Source organism: Thermobia domestica, unplaced genomic scaffold (genome assembly GCF_964235325.1).
Source record: "Thermobia domestica unplaced genomic scaffold, izTheDome1.hap1.1 HAP1_SCAFFOLD_321, whole genome shotgun sequence".
NCBI classification, from domain to species: Eukaryota; Metazoa; Arthropoda; class Insecta; order Zygentoma; family Lepismatidae; genus Thermobia; species Thermobia domestica.
In genome coordinates this window covers 100,513-122,630 of record NW_027656035.1, presented here as the reverse complement: position 1 = coordinate 122,630, position 22,118 = coordinate 100,513, and the positions used below count along the sequence as shown (strand labels likewise).

At 35.0% G+C, this 22,118-nt stretch overlaps 1 protein-coding gene across 1 annotated transcript in view; it reads left to right on the top strand.

Moving 5' to 3' along the window:
* The window catches only part of LOC145676743 (dynein axonemal intermediate chain 7-like), a gene marked incomplete at its 5' end in the record, with an annotated part of 107,099 nt that overhangs the window by 67,350 nt on the left and 17,631 nt on the right, over positions 1 to 22,118 (top strand). Inside the window, 2 exons of the mRNA XM_081747553.1 lie at positions 7,241 to 7,459; positions 12,330 to 12,431. Of these exons, the coding sequence (XP_081603679.1) occupies positions 7,241 to 7,459; positions 12,330 to 12,431 (321 nt within the window). The remainder of the gene's footprint in view (positions 1 to 7,240; positions 7,460 to 12,329; positions 12,432 to 22,118) is intronic.

Sequence of the window (22,118 nt, the reverse complement as noted above, 5' to 3'; positions counted from 1 at the left end):
CAGTTCTTTCGCAAATCGTAGACCTACCTAAAGACAGATGTGACCCTCTAGTTGGAGATCTAAACTTTTCCTTCATTCATTCCCTTGCATAAATAAATAAATAAATAGCAACCGAATATATGTATCGAATATTGAGGGTGTGTGTGTAGCATTCCGACTCAAACAGATTAGTTTCTCTTTATGTGTGTCTTTCTTTGTCATGTCATACAAGTGTTCCGGATTCTTTTGGCCGTTTCTGTTTGATTCGTAACTTCAGTTGCTTTTTCCATCCTCTGCTTGCATGAATTCCTATTCACGTCCATAAGATGTTCGATACGTTCGTTATCAGAGGTTGGGCCATTGGTTTTAATTTTCAAATCTACCCGACATTGATATTTCACACAATCCCTTCCCTTTTCAATACCTTATGATATCTCCACGATAGCGGCTTTCAAGATCGCTGATAGTCAGTGTTGTAGCTTATCAGATCCTTGATGTCATCCCGGTGCTCCTTGACCTTTCCGTTTTCGATATGAACAGGTATCTTGCGACGTTTACTTTATATTATATTGTGGCGCGATGCGTTATGTTGCGGCTCCACCTCTCCGGTGTTTCTGGATGGGACAGTTTCAATTTGGCATTTTTCTTCTTTTATATTCTGTGTTCTCTGGGAGAAGTTTGAGTCGGATCTAAGCTTACCGTGTTCCATACGTTGCTTGTCAAAAGCCTTCCGTGGGTGACGGTCGGTTGTTGGTTGTGTGGAATACTTACTCGAACTCACACCTAATTAAAAAGCATCATTTCCTTGACATCTAGCAATGACATTCTTAAGGTTTTGTATCCTGAAAGCTGTTGTTAGCTTTTTCCTTAGCAATACTTCTCTGACGAACATAGATGAATGATTTGTGTTAAGATCCTTTTAATTTTTTCTGTGGTAGTACATAAAGGAATATCAATAAATGAAGAACAAGAGTAAACATTTTAGCAATTTTGCCCATTACTACTAATAATAAACAAGTTTACTACTGTTTCTACATCATGTTTCTGTTGCAAAAGTGTTTTCCATGTAAGTAAAAGTGCATTCATTTGAAGTAATATTATAGTAATTTCACCATATAATTTCAATAAATGTTGTATTCATCTTAAAATAGACTGTTTAAAGATTTATTTGCAATGTATATCGTGTACCTTTTTTTTTAAAACTTGTTACATGTCTTACATGTCATGCACAATTATATAAAAGTTCGGAACGAGAGTGTTAATATGGCCATTGTTTTAATAATAAACAATAAAGCAAATTTCAAATTTATCGTCATGAATATTCATTTTCAAATAAAGGTAAGCACGTAGCAGAGCCGTGATTTAAACTAATAGGAATTAGCGTCACTTACAAACTAAGATGATTTTGTATTTATTTATTTATTTATTGAACAAATTCCCAGATACAGCTTAACTTTGCCATTTTACACAAAGAAATGTTAACAAAAGAAATAAAAAACAAGACAACAATAGCAACAACATAGAACAGTGTCAAAAAAGAGTGTAAAAGTAATATTATTCCGTCAAAACTCGTTTAATTGCTCTTTCAAACTCGGGGTAGGTCGAAAAAATGTCCAAATTATTTGTTACTTGATTATAATAATTTGGTATTCTGTAAAAAGGAGACCTCTGTGTAATTGTCAACCTAGGACGAGCAAGATGGAATAGGTGGGTATTCCGGGTGATGCGGGAAGGGACACGTAAGGATAGTTCTTGAAGTAATATTTCCGATCTTAAGTTTCCATTCACTATTTTATGAAGATATTTCAGGTCAGAGATAATTCTGCGTACTTCCGCAGTTTGGATATTAAGATGTCGCAAGAGTTCCTCCTTAGATAATATTCGAAGTGCAGGAACACAAAAACAGACTATAGCAATAAAGAAATTAAGAATAGAATCAAGTCTGGAGAGGTGTGTAGGTGCTCCCATGGCCCATATGGGACAGCAGTATTCGATCGTGGGCGCTATTAAAGTTTTATAAAAAGTTGCTAATGACGAAACAGTGTGTAGTTCAGTGAATCGATAAAGAAGTCCCAACATTGAATTCTTAAGTATTGAGGCGATGTTGTCAGAAAATGTGAGTTTTGAATCTAGGATAACACCAAGATCATTATGACTTACAGAATGTGTGATAGCGGAATCATTGAGATGGTATGTGGAGGGAAAAGGAGACTTTTTCAAAGTTATAATACTGTCTCACTTCTTACTGTTGAGTTTCAAGTGCCACATTTCACTCTAGTCTATAAGGTAATTTATGTCTTTCTGTAGAGCAATTGTGTCATGGAGACACGACATTTCTCTGTATAACTTACATTCGTCAGCAAAGAGCAGAAGGCCACTAGGTTGAGCTGATAAGTGCGTGTAGAGCTCATCCATATACAGGACAAATAGCAGAGGCCCAAGTACACTCCCGTGAGGAACCCCTGAGATCAAGGGTTGGGGGTTAGAAATCGCCCCTTAAAGAACAACTCTCTGTTTACGATCCTTCAAGTAGCTGGTGATTAAAGAGAGAAATTTACCATGTACATTAAATCTATTGGAGAGTTTATGAGGAAGATGAATGTGACTGACAGAATCAAAGGCCTTCGAGAGATCAAGGTAGATAACATCTAATTGAGTATTGTTATTCATACATTTGACTGCACAGGAAAGAAAAGTACTTAAGTTCGTGAGATGAACTTTTCGGTAGAAAGCCGTGCTGAGAACTGTGGATATAAGGTGAGGTGAATTTAAGTAGCCCGTCTTTGATTATTTTTTCGCAGATAATTGATATTACAGAAAGAAGAGATATTGGCCTATAGGAGGATACATGATCTTTAATGCTGATTTATATATTGGGGTCACGTGAGCTAGTTTCCAACTGGTGGGGTAATACCCGTCTTTTAAACATCTATTGAATAAGGTAGAGAGAAGAACCGCAATAACTAAAGCAGTTTTGTTGGGAAAGAAAGGACGGATGTTATCAGGTCCATGTGATCTATGTGGAGATAACGATTGCAAGAGAGCCAGAACTTCGCTCGGGGTGGTAGAGAGGTTGGATAAGGTATCTGAACAGATGGAGCGGAGAGGGGGAAGATGTGTTGTAGAGGGAAGGGAAGTAAATGTTTTGCAGAAGTAGTTATTAAAGAGGTCGGATCTTTGATCATCACTCGCTTCAGTATTTTCATCTTGAACTGTTGCCGTTATGCCTGGAGATTTTTTTGTAAGTAGATAAGGAATTTACGGGTGTATTTGTGCCTGTACATATTTGTGTCTATTCTTACGTAAAAATGTACAAAGAATGAAAAGAGAACACAATGGTGTAGCGAATGAGTTTTGTTTCACATATAAACTATGGCAGACTTCCAAACTTGCGGATTTAATACTATAGTTTCTGTTAAACTTCCGGTTGCAAGAGGGAGATGGGATCAGAGATGGAACCTGTTCTTTGAAACGCTGATATCATATTAAAAAGTTTCTAATTATCTCTTACAATTTTATTACCATATTTATATGAGAAATCAATATTTAAACCGGATATTGTCTTAGTTTTACTATTTCCAGTTGCAATAGAGAGTAAGAATAGAGATGGACTCTATTTATGGGACGTTGAACAATTTCAAGAAAAAATGCTTCTCGGTATCTATTACTTTTTTGCACTATTGCTATCAACGCTTAAACCAATACTTTCTTGCAAACCCTTCCAATTTGAGTTGAGTTTTGCGTTTAACGTCCAGTTCAGCAGCGAAGCTATATGAGACATGAACTTACTGATTAACGTGGAATCCAAACCGCATGAGCTCCCGCCGGGAATCGAACCCGGGTCTCCCACGCCAAAAGCGCGTACGCTAACCGCTTAGCCAAGGATGAGTTTCCTTCCAGTTTAAGTTCGGGGTTAAAGAAGGAGATTAAATCTATTGTATGAATACTGAATCAATTCCAGAAAACCGTTTCTCGCTATCTCTTTCCGATTTTATTCTGATACCTGTCAACAGACAGACGTATATAGCTGTTTTATAAGACCTTCCACACTTACGGATAGTACAATAGGGAAGTTGAATATCTATTGAAAAATACTTTATTGTGCGAAGCGAAAACCTGAAAGACTCATTAATTTTGAAAACAATGTGTTCATGCATAGCAGACTAAATTTGAGTGCGTAGCAGTTTAGAAGTAAACTGTAGGTGACCCATCGGAACTCAAGAAGCTCAAAATAGACTTTTCCCGTTTTTAGATCAGAAGTCGAAGCAGCCGATGAAAGTAATTTTTGCTAAGACTTGGCACTCAACACCAAACAAAGAAGTCAATGAGATATCAACAATAACTCTGTGATTTCTGTGACACTATCAATAAGGAAATAAACTCTGTGGTACAATGTGGAACCTATTAATAAGTAGTGGATCTCCAACAACAGTGAAATAGGAACTTTCTTTACCTCACTTATTGTTAAGTGTATTCTTTTCAGGATGTATGCAGCACTGTTCCTTATGAAATTGCGGCTACGAAACACATCTACAAATTTCGTCTTATTAAATAAGGTTTTAAGTTTCTTCTGTTCATTATGTAATTCTATTGCTTATCATATTCTTGAGTTCATTAAATTAACAAATTATTTGTATTGCATTAGTGAAATTTTTTATATTATTTCATTCATTTTTATTTCAAAATGTTTAACAAGATCTCTTTTTTTTTCGAAATTTAAATTTTGCTGAACTACACACAAAATTGAAGACGCAAATTTTTCTTGAAATGTAAGTAGAAAAACCTTCTTCAATGCTGATTTTGACTTTCATTCTGATCTAAACTATTTGTACAGTTTCCGTTGCTATAGTCAGTACAAATGAATAATGCGAATAAATGATATTTAATCAATGAATACGACTTTCATCAACCTATACACAATGCTATGAAGTAGGAATGAGTTTCTGTTTTAAACTAATCAAATATAATTCTGGTGTTTCAACATACGAATGTAAGTCAAAAATTATACGCCATGTAGCTATAACTTCATACATTGTTCATACTGAAGCGTATTATATTGTTATGCTGTTGTGGGCATGCTATGGAAGTTTGACTCTAATTCCTCCATTTGCCTTCCTTTTGTTGCGGATAGTATAATCGACCAAGTTATTGGTTCGCTGCTCGGGCGGCCATTTATTTGTAAACAACCGGGGATCGGGTCGCTGTTCGGGCAGACATTTTTTTGTAATTGATCAGTGTAGCTGTTCGTTGTCCTACCAATATGTATTCTCCTGGAGACCTGGACTTACCTGGGTAGGACGTTGAAGGACCTCTCCAAGAAAGGATTACCAATTGTTTCAGAATCGCTCGTCGGTCTCAATGATGAGATGAGCATTAGGCGCCGAGAGGTTCGGATGTCTCGTCTCGAAAACCTCACGGACGATCAGACGGTCATCCAGACAAACATCATTCACACAAACAACGAAAACACACTGATTAAATAACACTATACTTATTTATTAAAATACTATTACGAAAAAAATAACGAACAGAAATGAACACAACACTTAACACAGAATATGTATAATAATCTTCATTACTAAATTCACACTTTGCCTTTTAATGCACTGTAGCCCGTTTTATCACTTTGATTTATATATTAGATTATAATTGAGATTTCACTATAAATGCTTTTCTCACACCATTGACGCACTTGGGGGATTAGCACTGGGGGAAAAGTTGCCGGGATAATCCCACATAGCAATCTAGTTGCTGCTCCAAACAATCCTGAAGATTTGAGATGAGTCTTCAGCAAAATAAGCTTCTTAAGTGGAATGATAATGTTGGAGGGTGCGTTTATAACTTACATGTACGCACAAGGTATGTAAACCTGAGATTTTACTAGTTGAGGCTAGCCGTAAGAAAACGTCCTTCACTGGCTAATAGCTTGTGCCCCTTAACACAAAGTCATACTTGATTCCCGACGCAACGTGCGTGGTGGCTGCCCACAATTCCGGAGTCAAACTCCTCGAGCGCAAAGATTCGAGATACCAGCTGCAATGCTTGACTGAAGAGTGTTGGCAGTTCATTCTGAAAACCACTCAGTGAAATCAGCTGTATGCACATGCAAACAGAATACGGAAAAGAATTCATGTTAATTTTAGTCCAGTGGCCACGATACACGAGACATTGCGATAACTCGGGCGTGTGAAAGTACAGATAAGGAACTGGAAAAGTACAGATAAGGAATAATCACTGTCTTTACGAAATATACAGAGCGTTCACAAAAAACACTTCTATAACCTGGTGGCGGTTATAATAGATCAGGGCCGCTCCTTTAGAAGTTTGCATCAAAAAGAAACAACGAGCAGTTATCCGGTTTTTGTGGTAGGAAGCTGTATCAGGGTCCGCAATACATCAAAGACTTTCGGCACAATACGGGAACAGTGTCTTGCTGCAACGGAGTGAGTATGAATGGATTGAAAAATTCAAAAATTGTTGCACAAGTGATACGTACGAGGAAGGAGCCGGACGATCATCTACGGTCACAAATGATGACAACATTGAGCGTGCACGTGACATGATTCTGTTAGATAGACGGATAACTAATGATGAAGTCTCACATCGTCTGAAAAATAGTCATGGTTCCTGACACATTTTCCGACCACAAAAACCGGATCACTGCTCGTTGTTTCTCTCTGGTACAAACTTCTAATGGAGCTGCCATGATCTATCTAAAACAAAAGGAAGACAAATAGAGGAATAAGGACCAAACTTTTATAGCATGATCACGACAGCATGACAATAAAATAAATATGAAATATATATGAACAATATAAGAAGAGTTATGTCAGATTGCGGATAATTATTGACTTACTCTCGTAAACTTTGACTTTTGTCCTGTTGTATGGATAGTTAAACTCAAATTAGTGTTACAGAACTTACCTTTCATCAGTTGTTTGAGCTAAACACAGAATATTATTGGTGCACTGCAGGTAGTATACACTTACTGTCTCATATAAGAATTACGATTCTAAAGAATATCTGATAAATTTAATCAGGTCATTTTTGTTATATTTATCATACTGTTTTAGGGAGATGTTTACATTCTAAAAGCTTTTGGTTTTCAGTCTCCTCTTTCATTTTATTTTTTTCTTTGATTTAGGATTTTAAATACTGATATTTCAAAGGCGAATTACACACTTTCTCTTTGGAGTTTAACCCGTTTTTCTGTTAATGAAAATTAAGTTTCCTGCAGAAACTTTTGTATTTTTATTTTTAGATAATGAGAGAAGGTGGTGCCGATATATTTCCTGATTATGATGCGTTTCTTTACATCGAAGGTGCAGCCACGAAACATTATGTGGCTGAAACCCATCTTTATCGCTGCATGGCTTTGTTCGCTCAAACATACAACTTCTCTTGGAGTCGATGGAATTTACTAGCAGGCTACGAGAGAATCATAATGCAAATACGTGAATATATCGACCCTCAACAACTGGTAAGATAAAATCATTATTATTATTATTATTATTATTATTATTATTATTATTATTATTATTATTATTATTATTATTATTATTATTATTATTATTACACATTGTTCATGTTGTCAAGTTACTGGTAATTCCTAAAAATTATTAGTAGAAATTACAGATAGCTAATTTAACAAAAAGACTTTACAGTATACATAATATTTTGTATTTATTCAATATGAGACTTCTGTTTCTAACAAACTCAATATATACTTTATAAACATGAAATGGAATTAATTATTTAAATACGGCATGACAACTCCTGTATAGTAGGTTCTTCATGACTTTTAAAAATAGTTTCTAAATAGTTTCTTTACGTAGTGATCTAATTTGAATTTTCACGAAGAACAACTTATAGTTTAATATTTTTAAATATTGTAAATATCTTTGTGTTGTCTGAATATTTGTATTACAATATTCAATTAAACTATCTGACTTTACATTCCTCTTAGTCAAACATAGTAGTTCTTGCTTAGTGTCTTGTATTTGTAATGTATAGAATTTATCGCTGTCTTCTATAGTTGATTGTCACTTAGCTATAGTTGATTTCAAATTTTGTCAATTCGTGGAAAGCAATAGCAAAATTATAATTTTGACTTCAAATAAACTTATTCTAACGTCAAAACAGGAATCTTCTCCTATAACTTCATCTTCTTGTTATTTGTATTCAAAGTGATGATGGTATTCTTCGTTCCTGTCTTAAAATTAAGCAATGATACGATCTTTCTTGAGAATTTGGTAAATTACTGAATTTCTAAACAGCAAAACTTTTCTGAAGAAAGATGAGCACAAGGAGGAGCGTAGTGAATTTTAACATTATAAAGCCTATTATCTTTCAACGCCTGACAGATCACGTTTAAATATGAATGGCTGTGAATTACTTGCACCAACGCTGTCGTTACGCTGGTCTACAACTTTTCCGAATTCAAGCAGCAATGCCCTGTAACATATAATACTCTATCTTCAAATTGGACAACAAAAATCCTTTCAAAAAGTAATATTCAAAATATATCATAGTTGAGACCATAGGGAAAAAAGCGAAAGGTCAACTTTTCTTCATCCTCAGAAAATTTAATATTAAACTTTAAAAATATAGCCTACTTAGAATATAGCAGGAAGAAAACACTATTGACTGTAAATAAAGTATGCACTATTTATCTTTAATATTAAGATAAGAGATTCTACTACTCAAGGCGCACGCACTACCCATAACTCAATTTTGACTAAATGGTGATATTTCGCTTTCATCCCAGTGGTTTCCAATTACTACTATAATTTCTCACTACTATATTACACGAGGCCGCGTTGGTTCAGTAGTAAAGCACTTAACTCTAATGCGTAAGGTTCTTGGTTCAATCTCAACTCAAGCGAAGTGGATTTTGTGGTGAACAAATGTCGTGTGAATGTATTTTCTCGGAGTTTTATCACTTCATTCATTCTACCATTTCGTTCATTGATATCATTGCCGTTTCCTTTAGCCTCAGAGGATTATCATAGTACGTTAAACTACGAAAGAAAAATACTATGTATTGTGCACAAAAGCAGAAATATTGGAAGAGCAAATATTCAAAGATTTTTTTTATTTGATTTGAGTTTAGCATCCCGTTCAGCACAAGGCAACTTGGATCTACAGTCTAACGTGAAATCCAAACCACATGAACTCCCACCGGGAATCGAACCTAAGGATTCCAAAAATATTCAAAGAAACAGATAGGCAGCAACGAAAGAAAAGGCCAAATAGTGTTTTATTTTACCATCTGTTTGCTAATTTTTATGAAGTATTGAAAAATATATTATTATCTCCAAAATGATTGTTCTATATGATGAAAATATCTATTATAAAGGATGTTCTGTTGTATTATATTATGCAACAAATAAAAAGAGGCAATGGAATACTTCCTAAAAACAAAATAAAAATCACAATATGATTAAAGATAGTAATTATCTCGTAGCAGTAATTGCATATTTCTCAATTGGATTTCTGCAGAAAACTAAGGAACTAATATGTGCTTCTCGGAAGTGCCTAAACAGAAACGTAAACGATAGTTCCACTTAATATTGATAACGAATGATGATGAAACTTTTTCTTTTTTCTTTTGAAAAGGAAAGATACCAGTAAAGAACCTGACATCAAATTTCGAAACATTTTCTCTATGATTTAGAGGGATATTTTCATACTCTGGTTATGAAAATAAAATCAAGTAGGGAAATTTCCACTAATGATTTCTTAGAACTATTTACTGGCAAGTTCGTACTTGGAAGAGTCAATGTAATCTTCAGGAACGTTATTACTATATTTTAAAGTAATATAAACTATTTTCTGTTAGTTTCTGAAATTGTAAATAAAGTTCTACGTATTCAAGTTAAACCACAATTATCGTACTTCTTGAAAAGTTTTTTAATAATATCTACAAAAATACGCTTTCACAATAACAAATAAAACAGTTACGCTTTTCTTCTCACTTCCCACCAATGTGTATAAAGGATACTAAATGTGAATATATAGTACAATGTTAAAATATGGAAATAGCAGGATGGCCCAAATACATATAACTTACATCGGAATTGAACCGAAGCTAAATGGATGCTGATTCGATTTGCCATGATAACGTTAAAAATCCTTATGTTTAGTTGCTGTGATTTGTTAATTCTGAGATAGTAGTACTGTAGGAAAGATGGTTAATTACTGTATTATTATTCGTAAAATTAATTTTGGAGTGATAACAGTGAAGAAAAACTGAAAATGAAGATGACAATAACATTACAACAAAGAATTTTTGCCGTACAAGGCATACTTCTTTTAAATTTTATCATTACAAAGTTCAAGCTAAATTTCACATTAAATCGTCAACCAAGGTCCTTATATATAAAGTGATTAAAACATAGATTCTGACAAGTCTAGTTGATAATGCACAAATACATTATGTAAAATGTGTTCGTACTGCAGAGATTAGAAATCTTGTGTTATTATCTCTTCGGAAATAAATACGTCAATTAGATCAGCAATTACGAAATGCATACTCCTCGCGCCGTGGAATAATGACACTACATTAGTTTGAAAGCATACGAAATTTGTGTTGTACATGAGTTTAAATTTGAGAACAAAAAATATCTGCAATATTGTGAGTAATTACAGGGACATATTCCATAGGTAATGCTCTTCAGTTGATGCTTGGTTTCATTTGAATGTGTATCCTCAAGATCAAAAATGTGTTTCCATCCATCTCCCTGTTGAGTATATGACTACGACTTACATGTAGGCAGGGATTGCCTAAGAATCTGTGATAGAGTTGTTTATTTGACTAAAGAAGTAAAGAATAGGTCTATATAGGTAAGATTTAGATTCGCAGCATCAATGCAACATTATCTCTGAAAAGATTCGGAAGCACCAAAATATGTACCAGTGGCTGTAGATATTTTTGTTATTGAAAATCGACTCTGCAGTCTATTTGTCTGAACATCCATCTCCGGAGAAAAGGAAGAGAGAAGAGAAAGAAAGAGATATAACGTCTATAATATTTATTTGATTCACTAAACAACTATACTATTTTACCAGGCATATAAGAGAGGAGTAAGGAGATCTAAACATATGTACTTCTAGACATACTAGAAAAGCGCTAATATAACTAGAATTGTCAATTGTGACGCGGAAAAGTAGCCTTGATGCTGTCGTCCCCATTAAACCATAACCAATCAATCAAAGTTGCCAATATAATAATGCAATTTATCTTTCTTTTTTAAATTTTATTATACTTTTCTTAATTTTAGTATTCTTGAACATCCTAGCGTCTCTATTCAGGATTACGAGATAAAGAGAACATTTCCTCTTCAAGATTTAAATCAGAAAAATGCTGTATTTCCCGACCAGTTTCGAACCGACAACCTTTCCATTATCAGTCCAAAACTCTACTGCTCAACTAAATACATTTTCCTGGTAACACTTTAAAAATTAATATTCCTGGAACGTGTGATGCTCGCTAGTCAGATTTCATGTATTTATCTGTTAGGAAGATACATAAAGGATTGTCCGTTAAACAGTTGAGTTTTCCTATGATTGAACGTCGATTATTGGTATAATTTATAATCATAAATGTTCAAATCTAAATAATAATTTATTTTATAATACGAGGTGGTGTCTGAAAGTTTCGAGACTAGTTCTGTTTATAATAAAAGAGCTCTATTTATCTACGCTTACACACTATCAACTTGAAAATAGTCTCCTTATACACCAATACAGCGCTCCCATTGTTTCTGCCACTGCTGGAATTCATCCTGGAAGTCTGATTTTCGAAGCGTGTCAAGCATCTTTTGCGATTCCCGCTGGCCTTAAGCTTCGAAAAGATTAAGAAGTCCGCAGGAGCAAAATTTGGCGAGTTTCTGTGTGATCATCTTGTTTTGCTGAGATACTCACGTGTAAGAAGAGCACGGTGATAGGGTGCACTCTTGTCGTGGAGCAACCAGTTTTTCACGCGCCACAGATCCGGCTGCTTTCGCCGAATGTTCCCTTTCAGACCCCTTAAAACCTGGCAGTAGAACTCACTATTGACGACCTGGCCCCTGGGGACGAATTCGTGATGCACAATGGCGTAAATGTCGAAAAAGACCATGAATATGTACTTGGTTGAGCTGTGAAGTCTGTTGTTTTGTTTCAGAGTCGTAGCTGTATACCCAAAAGCTTGATCCTGGAAATGAAAAGTCATTCATGGCACGCTGACGGACTTTTTGTGGCAGATTTAGACGCGGTGTTCTTTCATATCATATTAACATATTTTGCTGGTTCATACAAAAGATTACTTTGATATGTAATAACTACTTATTTATTCCCTTTTATTACAGGAAAACTTCTCTATGCTGCTTGTTACTCCACTCAAGGCTGCTCTCGTAGACTGTACAGAGGTCAGTCAGTCTTTTAGCGAAGAAGAAATTCCGGAATCAAAGGTAAAATAAAGTAAAAGAAAAGTTATGAAATATGTTTATTAGCTATTTTTGATATTCTAAGTGTCTTTTTTGTCTTGTTTACTTCACAGAAGTTACTGCTAGTTTCTTGCCTACGTTCCCTATAGGAAATGTGCATTATAGATGTTAATTTACCAGAAAGTTTCCGAGTATTATTTAGGACAATAATTTGGGACCCTCTTCGCTCAACGCTATCATGATAAATTCGTTCCAGAGATTATTAATTTCTAGAGGAAGATGTACTAAATGTCATGGTTTATGATCAACCGTTCAAAAAGGAAACATGTAATATAATGTCCCTTGTTCCATTTTTGGGTAAACATTTCCAAAATGCATGGAACGAATGAGATTCGTATTCTACATTTCAAAAGTCTTCCATACATTAAGTTACATAGTTTATTACATTCAGCAATTAAAATCCATCCGTTCTTTGCATCCATCACATTAAGATCATTCAAGTGAATGACCGTACGTACTCAGTGAAACAAGAACTATACATATACCAAATATTGTGTCTTCGTAGCCAGTGATCCAAATAAAATACTTCATAACAGCAGAAATTTTACCTTCCCTTGCCCTTTCAGGAATGAATACACAAGTGGTAATATCAATAGAATGTCACAGGCGATTATTATTGATGATATAAAAATGATCTAAATCTACGAAGCAGTTTTAGTGTAGTGGTGGGACCGGCAGACGGTAGATGAATGCCCTAAAGCAGTATTTGGGTCACCTCGCCCAAAATGATCTCAATTAACATAAAATTTCGGCAGCTATTAGTAATGGGAGCCCCTTTTGAAATTCGATAGGGGTATACCCTATATGGAGTGTCTTAACATTTTTAGCCAGATACTCAAAGGTAAAGATCAGATAAAATCAAAGAGAATCAAATACACTAAGCCACTTACACTTTCTCTGGTATTGTTCTCTTGTAGATGTTAAAATTGAACTGGAAACAACCTATTTCTCTCTCCCAAAAATTGACGGAACATTTTTGTTGAGCATTTGAAACAAATCATGATCAAAATTTTATGTTAACTATTTTATTAAAGGTTCTTGGAATACATCTTCGAACACTTTCTATTATAGGCTACAACAAATGAAAATACAAACAAAATATATATAATGCAATTACCAGCACATCTGAAAACCATGTAAACCATCCAAAATTGATTATAATGTAAAATTAAATTCCACAAGAAACTTAAAATATGGGTTGAATGTTCAAAAATTCCGTGCGATTATGACATCTCTATGATTTAACACCATCAACAAGATTATGTATCGTGGCATACATAAGTCCTTGGCCATGTAATAGCGACTACTTTGGAACCAAATACAGATTATGGGAATTAAATCTATCACATTTGTAGTTTGATGTGGAGAAACAAAATTGTGAACGAAAGATTTAAGAACAACTCAAGCTATTAATATAAAAAATGTCAAAGATTATTGACTTATATCATCATAAAAAGATACACGAAAGAGGTTTAGAAACGAAGAAAATTAAATAGAACTTTCTAAGCGGAGGCAAAGAAGTCTAACGTAAACACACTAAAGATGAATCATTTACCGCGTAGTGATTATGGCTCAGTGGTCAAGGTGCTCGACCCGTAATCTGAGAGGCTTTGGTTCGAATGCACGGAGGGCAAGTATTTGTTTTACTTGAAAATTTCTGGTGGCGATTGATCGGTGATGACTCACGTTTTATTATTTTCAGACATTTGAATATTGGGATATTTCAATACTTGAACTATCAAATGTTCAAGAATGATAATAGTAATAATAATAAACTAATAATAATAATAATAATAATAATAATAATAATAATAATAATAATAACAATAATAATCTCTTAGAAAACTAAGGGTTAGGGTCTTAATATCGCTCAGGTCATATTATTCCAGCAGAAACGTGACATTTGGCAAGAATATTTTGGTTTTGTTTAGTGTTGCTCACAAGAAGAGGAATTTTCCATCTTGTTCCTAAAACAAAACAAAATCGAGACGAGAATTGATATTTTACATTCGAGACGGGACAAGGTTAACTCAAATTATCGTCTCGCTTTGGAAATGCGAATCCAGACGAGACGGAAAGTATCGTAAGCATTTCTTGTGTTATCTTGATTCTCGAAATAGTGTATGTCCGTTCTTTAAGTAACAATTGCTCTGTAGATTGAATCTTATACGCTATTTTGTTTCTTTGTATTTCGGAGCTAATCGAATTTAATCTGGTCTGTGTAGGTAATTTTGTGGCAAAGGTTTCATAATTGCTTCTGCATATCCTAAAGTTTAGTTTATTATATACCTTACTCTTCAATAATACTCAATTACAGTAGGGCGTCGATAATCCGAACGTCAAAAATCCGAAACGTAAAAAATCTGAACGCGGTCCCAAGAAACTAGTGACAGTACACTAATTCAATTTTCTTTGTGCGCAGTCAGCGTTTTTACAAAAGCTCATTCATATGTAATTGTTTGGCATGCATATTTTCTATTTTTATATTCCCTTAGGCCGATACAAGCTAAGTTTTAAGTATGATTTACATAAACAGTGTAATTTAGTGTACGAGCAGGTTATTCAGAAACATTAAATGTAAGTAGCCTTACGTACGGTATTGTAATTACTGTATATACTGTATAACCACTGTATCGATAAAAGAGCATACCGTACAGTATATTTAAGCCTAAATGGCATTTTCTTGGTCATTTTCGAAAATCCGAACAATTTTTAAATCTGAACTACCTGTGGTCCTAATTAGTTCGGATTTTCAACTTCCTACTGTATTTCTATTATTTTCCTTAAAAAGTAGAGTAGAATACTTTCTACATAAACCTTTAGTGGAACACTCGTTTAAAATTTGAGTAGTTACAGAGGTGTATCCTCAATGTTTGTACCCCTCCTCGAAATCCCGATTTTTCTGTAAGGTTGCCTAATTTTAGAGCTACTTTAAACATTTTAATACCTTTATTATTATTATTATTATTATTATTATTATTATTATTATTATTATTATTATTATTATTATTATTATTATTACTGAAGTTTTGAGAATTTAATGATTCACCCTATTCCTGAAAGGTTAAGCACTTTCTTTATGGTTGTTTTGGTAGTACCTTGCTCACCTGTGGAGCTTGTGTCCCAGGATCTATCCTAGCTCCCGCGTAGTGGGCATTCTGCTGGACAAACGCCGTGTTTGTAGGTTTTCTCGGTGGTTCTGTTTCCTCCCATATTCTTTATTCCACTATTTCATTCATTCTCATCATCGACGTATCCTTTAACTCAACCGGCATAACCATGGAATTTAAAACTTAAAAACATAATTTTTCTCAGGGCTCTTGTGAGTTCACTAACCCTACTTTCTACATGAAATTTGACTGGAAGCCTTTCGTTTAATGCTTGGCTTGTTTTAGGGATGTAGGCAAGGGATATGTTCTGGTGGTCCAGACACTTCTCTCCAAATCCGAGTGTTTTGTAACTTTTGCCTAATGTTAGGGGTGATTTTACGGATTTGAATTCGATCTGTCCTGATACGGAATTTTCCATTCATATTATTATTATTAATATTATTACTGAAGATTAGACACCTCTATATTACGTCCTGTTGCAATTCAATAAAGCATACTAAAGTTGATAGGAAAAAGGAAAAGAAATTGGTTTAGGCAGTATCTAAGGATGAGTTGTCTTATAAGAGATAATTTGGAAGGATTTGTGTCCGTAAGGAAAAGAAGATGTCAACTCCCGAACAAGATCAGATTGAAACTTCGGATGCCTTAACAGAAACTAAGTAGGATTTGTCTTCATCACGATACATAGTAACGTCCATTCTTTAAGTAAAAGACTTTGAATTATGTATGCGTTATATTAATATTTTAACAAATATACATACGAATATAAAAAGGAATAGTTCCTATTTACAAATTTTAATTGAACGGATATATGGAACGTGTTGGAAATGGCGAACGAAAATATTATTTTCATTTCTAGCATTAAAAGTAATAGTGAACGAAGTTCGGAAAGATTGCTAGGAAACAATATCGTTTCAGACACATTTATTACTCATACTAGGCGTTAAGGATGATCCTTATGTATTCATGAATTATTTGCTAAACACGCTATGTTCTCAGACAGTGCGAATCAAGGTTGTGTAAGTGTGACGTCATGTTGTTAATATTTCCCCCGTGAAGAAAGTAGTTTCGACTCTAACTTGTAAGACCGAGAGAAATTGAGTATTTTTCGTGTTATTATACATCAGACGTATCAATATTATAAATGATAAAAATTTCCTTAATTACCTTAGCGTGAATCGAACTCATAACCACTAAATTATGAAAATGCTCTTGCCACTGCAATAAGATTACTCTGTTAAGTAAGAGTCAAAACACTCGTGTATTTAGCAAAGTGTACGCGTTTACATAATGACGAAATATTCTGATTTCGGTCATGATAAAATGTTATAGTCCAGAGAATTCAAATTCAAATTAGAAAACAAAAAAGACATACAAACACGCAAACACATGAAGGAGAAAGTGGTATTAAGAGTAATTCGAAGCCTTAAGTGGAACCTGGTGCCTCAGACCACTATCTTTTCTGATTCACCCAAAGTATCTCCGTAACTTCTCTCTATTATACTTGGTTATACTCGTTTAAGAAGAGATGATTGGATCACCAGGACATATCCCCTGCATACGTCCCTATAACTAGCTAAATTTTAAACGAAAGAGTTTCAGTCAAATTTCATGCAGAAAGTAGGGCTACTGAACTCACAAAAGCCCTAAGAAAAATTGTCTTTAAGTTTTGCGTTCCCTGGTTATGCGGTTAAGCTAAAGGAGACGTCGATGATAAGAGTGGAAGAAATAGTCGAATAATGTGGGAGGAAACAGACCCCCAAGAAAACCCATGCGCACGGCGTTTGTCCAGCAGAATTCCACTGGGCCAGAGCTGGGATAGATCCAGGGACACAAGCTCCAGAACTAAGCGGGATGCGACTAAAACAACTATAAAGAAAGCGCTTAACCTTTTTGAAGCCGGGTGAATCATTAAATTCACAAAGCTTTAATAATAATAATAATAATAATAATAATAATAATAATAATAATAATAATAATAATAATAATAATAATTATTATTATTATTATTATTATTATTATTATTATTATTATTATTATTATTATTATTATTATTATTATTATTATTATTATTATTATTATTATAGAGGTGTCAAACTTTTTAAAGTTGTGCTAAAATTAGGAAAAATTTACAGAAAAAATCAGGATTTCGGGGAGGGGTACAAACATTGAGGACACCTCTGTAACGACCCAAATTTTAAACGAGTGTTCCACTAAAGGTTCATGTAGAAAGTATTTTACTGTACATTTTAAAGAAAATAATAGAAATAATTGAGTATTATTGAAGAATATGGTATATAATAAACTAAATTTTAGGATATGCAGAAGTAATTATGAAAGCTTTGCCACAAAAATACCTACACAGACCAGAATAAATTCGATTAGCTCCGAAATACAAAGAAACAAAATAGCGTATAAGATTCAATCTACAGAGCAATTGTTACTTAAAGAATGGACATACAGTATTTCGAGAATCAAGATAACACAAGAAATGCTTACGATACTTTTCGTCTCGTCTGGATTCGCATTTTCAAAGCGAGACGATAATTTGTGTTAGCCTTGTCCCGTCTCGAATGTAAAATGTTAATTCTCGTCTCGATTTTGTTTTGTTTTAGGAACAAGATGGGAAGTTCCTCTTCTTTTGAGCAAAACTAAACAAAACCAAAATATTCTTGCCAAATGTCACGTTTCTGCTGGAATAATATGACCTGAGCGATATTAAGCCCCTAACCCTTAGTCTTCTACGAGATTATTATTATTATTATTAGTTTATTATTATTACTATTATCATTCTTGAACATTTGATAGTTCAAGTATTGAAACAACCCAATATGCAAATGTCTGAAAATAATAAAACGTGAATCATCGCCGATCAATCGCCACTAGAAATTTTCAAATAAAACAAATACTTGCCCTCCGTGCATTCGATCCAGAGCCTCTCAGATTACGGGCCGAGCGCCTTGACCATTGAACCATGATCACCCGCGGTAAATGATTCATTTTTAGTGTGTTTACGTTAGGTTTCTTTGCCTCCGCTTAGAAAGTTCTATTTATTTTTCTTCGTTTCGAAACGTCTTTCGTATATATTTTTATAATAATATAAGTCAATATTCTTTGGCATAGTTTATATTAATAACTTGAGTTGGTTTTAAAAAATTGGTTCATAACTTTATTTCTTCTCCACACCAAACTATAGATATGAGAGATTTAATTCTCATAATCTGTATTTGGTTCCAAAGCAGTCGCCATTACCTGGTCAAAGATTTATGTCCGCTACTATACAATTTAATGGAAACCTCTGGAGCTGTAACTACTGAGATGTCTGATTTGATAATAGTTAGGTAACGTCTGCAGCACCAGACGGTTGGTTGTGGTTTGTTAGGACAAACTCTATATTACATGAGGAGCAGTAGAACGGAGGTGTGAAGTGAACTGAGTAGGTGGTGATAGTGTAAAGTGGACAGTCTCTGAGATTTTCAAAGACGGCAAATTGTTAGTGTTTAGTTATGTGATACGAGCGTGGCGAATGTGATGTTAGACTGTGGTGGGTGTGTCGCGGAGGATAGTGGCCAAGACGGCCTACAAAACTCACGGCAAAATCACATCGGCGAAGAAGAACAGTGGGCACAAAAAATTCTCAATGACAGGTGCCGTCGAATATTAAATGATCATTTGGAACCGTTGTGAGACTGTGATGCGAGTGACGGAGGAACTCAAGCAGTACTTCCCATAGACTATGTCAACAATCACAGTCCGCATCGAGTTCCATGACATGGACATACAAGGTCTAGTTGCACAGTCGAAACTGCTGATAAAGGTCGATGATGCTTTAGCTGCAAAAGTGCAACTTGAACCGCTGAGGATTGCAAACATGTGACATGTCTAGATGAACCATCGTTTACCTTATTTCTAACCACGGATCGTGTTTGTGTGTGGTAGAACGTTCAAAGAAGCGTATGATGCACAGTGTCTTTACCGAATCGTGAAACATACCGGCAGGTTCATGATGCTGTAGGCTTCAATATCCTGAATTTCAGCACCTGTGCTGACGCTTACTGATCGCATCACTGCTCGTGATTATGGCGCAATTTTAGGACACCATGTACATCCTATTATTGAGATGTTTCCGGGCAATGATGGCTTATTCTGAGACGATAATACAACTATTTACAGCATGTGGCATGATTTGAGAAACATCCGACTGAAGATAAACACTTCCTCTGTCCCACCAAATCCCCAGAGCATAACAGAATTGCACATCTATGATTCGTTATGGTGACAGGAGTCCGGCACAGATTACCACCTCCATTCTCTCTTATGGAATTAAGTTATGCATTGTACTCGAGATGGCTTTAATATTCTACTTCTTATCATTCACAACCTTTATTATTCCATTTGCTGAGGGCGAAACATGGTCCAACGCGATATGAATCTGGTAAGTTGCACATTTGAACACCTCGGTGCAGAAAAGGGACAATTCTAATCGCACATTTGGTTCAGAATTGAAAGAAAAAGTTTTTTAAAAAATTTGTATTTTAGTCTTCCAACTTTCTGTAAAGAAAGGTTTTACCCGTATAATAGCATGTCTGTTTGCAAAAACGTTTGGAGGGTAAAATGAAATAATTTGAATTTTTACCCTTTGTGTTCAATCCTGCACAAAATATACAGTTGGAGCTGTCCTATTCTTGCACCGAGGTCTTCATTTTTCAGGGGTTCCCATTAAATAGAAAAAAATATAAATCTTTTCTGTGGTCCTGTACTTTTCCAAACATGAACACATGGAGGAATATCTTGACACTTATTGGCTAAAATTGTATATATTCGTCAGTTTTAAAGAGGATTTAATCTTTCTTTAAATGCCGCTCCTAAACTTTCGAAGTGATACGATGTCACTTTTGTCTTCTCTACGTAGGTTTTATTTAATTAACAACCAGAAATGATACTGTAAAACAAAAACACCGAGCAGAAAGAACTTGAGTTTATTAATTGGAAAAAAATAAATAAGATAATGTATAATCGAAACTGCATTCCTTTATTCTGTTTAGTGTTATATTCCTTCTTTTATAAATTTGAACATTATTATTTTAGAAACTTTGTGTGATAATATTGTACAATAAAAGCCTACATTTTATTCAGAGTTTGATCTCAACTTACCACCTCAAAAAAATAAATGAGACTATACAATTTATTTATGTTCGCAGCAGAGCCATAGTTAAGCGGTGGGCGAGGGGGGCGGTGGCCCCGGGAGCTGGTAGCAAGGTGGCGCAGAACGAGCAAGAAGAAAGAAAATATGTCGCAAAAGAGTAAAAGACGCGGCGTCCCGTAAAAGAATTGGGGCCCTATTAAATCAGTGTTGTTGTTGGATTTCAAAGAAGTAAATTTATTAAAACTTTTCTTTCTCGCTTCGCTCGCAACCCAAAGTTTTCAATAAGAGTCACAACAAGTTTTTACTTATTACTTAAAGAAAGTTATTAAATACGATTTGTTAATGACGATGTGATATACGAGGTGTCGAGCAATGACTTGTAGTGTAGGGAGGAGCGTTCAAAATCGGAAACGGCCGAAGTCTGAAATACGTGTTTGGCGTTGTAGTGATGATGACTTTGTTTAGTTAATCACGCTTTTCTACCCAATCGAATTAATCACTACGGTGAGATTGAAGGTATGAAAAGTATGAAGAGTGAAGAGACACATGCAAGATGCTGTTAGCGCGGAATTGTTAAAAATGAAGGTAAACAAGAGGAATAATAACATATTCAAAACCGTAGTTTAGGGACTAAAAGAGTCAGAACTTTCAAAGACTAATCACTATAAGTGATTTTTTCTCTATTCCATTGACATATGAAATGCTTCTAATTTGAATTAATTAATCGCTATCATTTCTCCATCAATTAGTTGTATCGCCAGGATATGTTTTCTGTGCATACGTATCAGTTGTGCTTTGTTTTATCTATCTACGTACAGAGAAAATATAAACTTTCTTAATTTTCGTTATATTTACTCAACTGAATCCAATTTCTACTTTGTATTCCTATTTATGCGAGAACCTTCATATTGTCCTCCCATCTGCGTCTAGGTCTTCCTAATGGACGTTTTCCGATTGGATAGGATAGGATTTTAGATTTCTGGGCTTTCGGCATCTAAGGCCATTTATCCCTTCACGTTTTTGAGGGATGACGACCCTCGGCGAGCACACAATCCGGGAAAAGGGAAGCGGCCTGGGACCGATAAGTTAGGTACCACCCCGGCATTTGCCTGATGTGAATGAGGAAAATCCAGGAAAAACTTCATTCAGGGTGGCTGGCCTGAAAAAACGTTTTACACTTTTTCGACCGAGTGGCCCCACCGGGAATCCAACCCGGGAGCGCTCGCACCGAAGGCGAGAGCATTAGCGATTACGCTACGCGGGGCCACTTCCGATTGGATTTCCAGTCAAAACTTTGACAGCGTTCCTACTTTCTTTCATTTTTGCTACATGACCTGAACACCTGGGCATCCTATATTTGATGATTCTAACAATTAGACAGTCGCTCGTTATGAA